At 34.8% G+C, this 4,836-nt stretch overlaps 2 protein-coding genes across 2 annotated transcripts; one reads left to right on the top strand and one right to left on the bottom strand.

Moving 5' to 3' along the window:
* The first annotated feature begins 2,606 nt into the window (after window positions 1-2,606).
* LOC129754600 (charged multivesicular body protein 2a) lies at window positions 2,607-4,023 on the top strand. The gene is made up of 2 exons (XM_055750748.1): window positions 2,607-3,355; window positions 3,455-4,023. The coding sequence occupies exons 1-2, from the start codon at window positions 2,804-2,806 to the stop codon at window positions 3,608-3,610; spliced, it is 708 nt and encodes a 235-aa protein (XP_055606723.1). The 5' UTR covers window positions 2,607-2,803; the 3' UTR covers window positions 3,611-4,023.
* A 47-nt stretch (window positions 4,024-4,070) lies between these two features.
* On the bottom strand, window positions 4,071-4,830 carry LOC129754602 (integrator complex subunit 4-like). The gene is made up of 2 exons (XM_055750750.1): window positions 4,733-4,830; window positions 4,071-4,528 (listed from the first exon to the last, which is right to left on the bottom strand). Exon 2 carries the CDS (start codon window positions 4,520-4,522, stop codon window positions 4,118-4,120), a length of 405 nt encoding a protein of 134 aa, XP_055606725.1. The 5' UTR covers window positions 4,523-4,528; window positions 4,733-4,830; the 3' UTR covers window positions 4,071-4,117.
* Window positions 4,831-4,836: the final 6 nt, after the last annotated feature.

Raw genomic sequence — 4,836 nt, 5'->3', positions numbered from 1 at the left:
CAAACCTGAAAACTGAGCTCTACCTTTTAATACTGTTTACGATATCACAATGTCCTAAGACAAGACACATTTATCATTTTAGTTGGTCTTTTCTTAAGGTGAGCGGCTTTTCTTTTCAATTTTTATCAATCAATGCAATTTTGTTATTCATGTCAATTTGTCAGTTGTGTACATGTTTTGTATTTTTTGTAAATTTTTTCAATTTTTAACTTTTTTTATATCTCGTCAATTTTGTCATTCTTTTTTTTATTTTTTTTTTATTTTGTAATAGACAAACTTTAATTTTTATCATTTTTGTGTCATTTTGTGTCATTTTTGTTTCATTTTTGTGTCATTTTTGTGTCACTTTTGTGACATTTTTGTGTCATTTTTGTGTCATTTTTGTGTCATTTTTGTGTCATTTTTGTGTCATTTTTGTGTCATTTTTGTGTCATTTTTGTGTCATTTTTGTGTCATTTTTGTGTCATTTTTGTGTCATTTTTGTGTCATTTTTGTGTCATTTTTGTGTCATTTTTGTGTCATTTTTGTGTCATTTTTGTGTAATTTTTGTCATTTTTGTGATTTTAGTCATTTTTGTCATTTTTGTCATTTTTGTCATTTTTGTCATTTTTGTCATTTTTGTCATTTTTGTCATTTTTGTCATTTTTGTCATTTTTGTCATTTTTGTCATTTTTGTCATTTTTGTCATTTTTGTCATTTTTGTCATTTTTGTCATTTTTGTCATTTTTGTCATTTTTGTCATTTTTGTCATTTTTGTCATTTTTGTCATTTTTGTCATTTTTGTCATTTTTGTCATTTATGTCATTTTTGTCATTTTTGTCATTTTTGTCATTTTTGTCATTTTTGTCATTTTTGTCATTTTTGTCATTTTTGTCATTTTTGTCATTTTTGTCATTTTTGTCATTTTTGTCATTTTTGTCATTTTTGTCATTTTTGTCATTTTTGTCATTTTTGTCATTTTTGTCATTTTTGTCATTTTTGTCATTTTTGTCATTTTTGTCATTTTTGTCATTTTTGTCATTTTTGTCATTTTTGTCATTTTTGTCATTTTTGTCATTTTTGTCATTTTTGTCATTTTTGTCATTTTTGTCATTTTTGTCATTTTTGTCATTTTTGTCATTTTTGTCATTTTTGTCATTTTTGTCATTTTTGTCATTTTTGTCATTTTTGTCATTTTTGTCATTTTTGTCATTTTTGTCATTTTTGTCATTTTTGTCATTTTTGTCATTTTTGTCATTTTTGTCATTTTTGTCATTTTTGTCATTTTTGTCATTTTTGTCATTTTTGTCATTTTTGTCATTTTTGTCATTTTTTTTGTCATTTTTGTCATTTTTGTCATTTTTGTCATTTTTGTCATTTTTGTCATTTTTGTCATTTTTGTCATTTTTGTCATTTTTGTCATTTTTGTCATTTTTGTCATTTTTGTCATTTTTGTCATTTTTGTCATTTTTGTCATTTTTGTCATTTTTGTCATTTTTGTCATTTTTGTCATTTTTGTCATTTTTGTCATTTTTGTCATTTTTGTCATTTTTGTCAATTTTGTCATTTTTGTCATTTTTGTCATTTTTGTCATTTTTGTCATTTTGGTCATTTTTGTCATTTTTGTCATTTTTGTCATTTTTGTCATTTTTGTCATTTTGTCATTTTTGTGTCATTTTTGTGCCATTCTCGTCATTTTTGTCATTTTTGTCATTTTTGTCATTTTTGTCATTTTTGTCATTTTTGTCATTTTTGTCATTTTTGTCATTTTTGTCATTTTTGTCATTTTTGTCATTTTTGTCATTTTTGTCATTTTTGTCATTTTTGTCATTTTTGTGTCATTTTTGTGTCATTTTTGTGCCATTCTCGTCATTTTGGTCATTTTGGTCATTTTGGTCATTTTGGTCATTTTGGTCATTTTGGTCATTTTGGTCATTTTGGTCATTTTGGTCATTTTGGTAATTTTGGTAATTTTGGTAATTTTGGTCATTTTGGTCATTTTGGTCATTTTGGTCATTTTGGTCATTTTTGTCATTTTTGTCATTTTTGTCATTTTTGTCATTTTTGTCATTTTTGTCATTTTTGTCATTTTTGTCATTTTTGTCATTTTTGTCATTTTTGTCATTTTTGTCATTTTTGGCATTTTTGTCAGTTTTGTGATTTTTGTCATTTTTGTCATTTTTGTCATTTTTGTCATTTTTCTGACCACTTGGTATCTTAACGGCCCGTTATATGTATTATGTTTTGAATTTTCATGCATTTATTAATCTATTTCAATAAAAAAAAAACCAATGAAGTTTTTTTTTCTTGCTTGTCCACGGATGGGGGAGGGAGCAAAAAATCTCATTTTTCTTTTCACGTGGTTTCTTAACGGCCCCTAAGGAGTATTATTGTTTTAACTTTCAGGAAGTTCATGAATTAATGCCATTTTCTTAAATTAAAACCGATGAAGTTCGTTTTTTTTATTGCGCGACGTTAACACGAATTCGCATTGAACAGGCTCAGAAAAATGAAAATCCTCAAATCCTCACCTCTGGTGGTGGGAATCAGAAGTAAATTCCAAAAGCGAATGAAGAAACAAAACAAAACTGTCAAAAAATTTCGAATGTTTTTGGGATAGTTTTTTTTATTACTTTTACTTCGCGGATGAGTCAGAAATTAGTTCAACAACAAGCAGAATACTCGGAATAAATCAACGCAATCCGAAAGAGACCCGAAAAATAAGTTCCCTGCACGAAACCACCGAACTGGAACCTACTACCTGCTGTAGTGAAGCGTTTTATTTGGTTTTTTAAGAGTCGAACATATTTGGTAACTCGTAAAAATGGAGTGGCTCTTCGGTAAGAAAATGACCCCGGATGAGATGATGCGGAAGAACCAGCGGGCCCTGAACAAGGCTATGCGGGATCTGGACCGGGAGAAGATGAAAATGGAACAGCAGGAAAAGAAAATCATTGCCGACATCAAAAAGCTGGCCAAAGAGAATCAGATGGATGCGGTCAAAATTATGGCCAAAGATTTGGTTCGAACTCGTCGGTACGTCCGGAAGTTTATGCTGATGAAGGCCAACATCCAGGCGGTTTCTCTCAAGATTCAAACACTGAAGTCGCAGAACGCGATGGGCGAGGCGATGAAGGGCGTTACGAAGGCGATGACCAACATGAATCGGCAACTCAATTTACCGCAGATTCAGAAGATTTTGCACGAATTCGAGAAGCAGTCAGAGATAATGGACATGAAGGAGGAAATGATCAACGATGCGATGGACGACGCCATGGAGGACGAAGGCGACGAGGAGGAAACCGACGCCATCGTGTCCCAGGTGCTGGACGAGCTGGGCCTGCAGCTGAACGATCAGCTTTCCGGATTGCCACAGGTTAGTCCCAGGCCCCAGGAAAAACTTTCAATTTGATAAACCCTAATTTCTAGTATGATCGTTTTAATATGACTCAAAAAAAACTTTTTTTCTTTACAGGCATCCGGTTCTCTTGCGGTGGCCAGCGGTTCAAAGGCACCTCAAGCAGCCGCAGTTGGAGCAGGAGGTGCTGCGGGTGGTTCCGGTGCAGGAACTCCGGTTTCGGATGCCGATGCAGACCTGCAGGCGCGTCTGGACAATTTAAGAAGAGAGTAGTAGTAGTAGCAGGCATATTTCACTCAACAACGTTCGATTAAGATTTTCTTTTGTGCTGTATTGTGGAATTTTGCCCATTCCGGTTTGCGTCGTCACAAGGATGAAAAGTGATTGAGGATCATGTGCTTCATAATTTGAATATTTTTTTTTTCGTTAGTTTGCCGTTTATAGTATGAAGCGGCGCATTCAAATTCACCGGGCTTTAGCTTTCCACTAACTTCGATAACCGACGTGAATGTTTTACATTATTATTTATATTTTTAGAGCAGGCCTTCCACTGTCAACAACAGTTCATTTTTATATAGATCCACTATTTTACAATGAAAAATCGAGTTATGTGAAAGGCCTTATACGCTGTAAGAGAAACATTTCGAGTAATAAATGTTTATGTTTACTGATGATGAATCCCTCAACGGTTTTGGCTGTGATATGAATCACTTACTAAAAAAAAGAAATGCCGAACACTGGACCAAAAATATATTAATCGCGAAAAAAAAGAAACTCACCCTATATCCCCCGTTTGACGGGTTTCGGTGCAAATTGAACTCGGACCGGTTTGCACAGTTCCAGCTCGCTGTTGGCTCGCACCGATAGACACAAGCTGATGTCCACTGGGGAGGCTTCGGTCCACACTCCATGGGACAGAAGGACCGTAGTTCGGAGCCTCCAGTGCGAGTCACTCTCGCCCTGTTCGGTCATGATTTTCTTCAGGTCCCGCTTCCGGGGTACGATTACGTGAACGTTCTGGTCCGGGTATTTGATCTTGAGACGAAGGTTTTGTCGTTGCGATTCCTGAAGATTCTCAAGCTCTGCAACCAGGGGAACTGCTGCGATTAGACCTGCTGTCACCTTGATAACGTTGTCCGAATTGAAGGTGGTCTCCGTCGGTTCCAGAATTCGGGCGGTGCACATTTTGATCTGTTATTAAAAGAGCGATCAGGATTTTGTCAATTTTACTCAAAATTCAGAAAAACAGCTTAACAAATTCCACGCGATTTGCTAGTGATTTCTAATTCAAACGCGTTAAATGGATGGGTACAAGCATTTTTTAAAATCCTTAGTAAGTAAGGTGTAAAACTGTGGGATAATCTAGACAAACAGTAAAAAGGGTTTAAAACTCACATTGGTATTGATCTTCGGAATCACCACCGGGGCGGCCGACTGCACCACCGGAAGGATCTCGCGGAAAACCCTTCCGGGCCGAGGATCTCCGACGGCAGCCAGTT

The sequence above is a fragment of the Uranotaenia lowii genome, chromosome 3, assembly GCF_029784155.1.
Source record: "Uranotaenia lowii strain MFRU-FL chromosome 3, ASM2978415v1, whole genome shotgun sequence".
Lineage (NCBI taxonomy): Eukaryota > Metazoa > Arthropoda > Insecta > Diptera > Culicidae > Uranotaenia > Uranotaenia lowii.
Note: the sequence above shows the minus strand (reverse complement) of the source record. Positions and strands in the feature narration are given on the sequence as shown.

What these genes read in the sequence shown, in the direction of transcription:
- LOC129754600 (XM_055750748.1), top strand. Translation starts at nt 2,804, where the DNA reads ATGGAGTGGCTCTTCGGTAAGAAAATGACCCCGGATGAGATGATGCGG. An exon ending in AGCTTTCCGGATTGCCACAG is followed by an intron (nt 3,356 to 3,454) that starts GTTAGTCCCAGG and finishes TTTTCTTTACAG; the next exon opens with GCATCCGGTTCTCTTGCGGT.
- LOC129754602 (XM_055750750.1), bottom strand. Translation starts at nt 4,522, where the DNA reads ATGTGCACCGCCCGAATTCTGGAACCGACGGAGACCACCTTCAATTCG.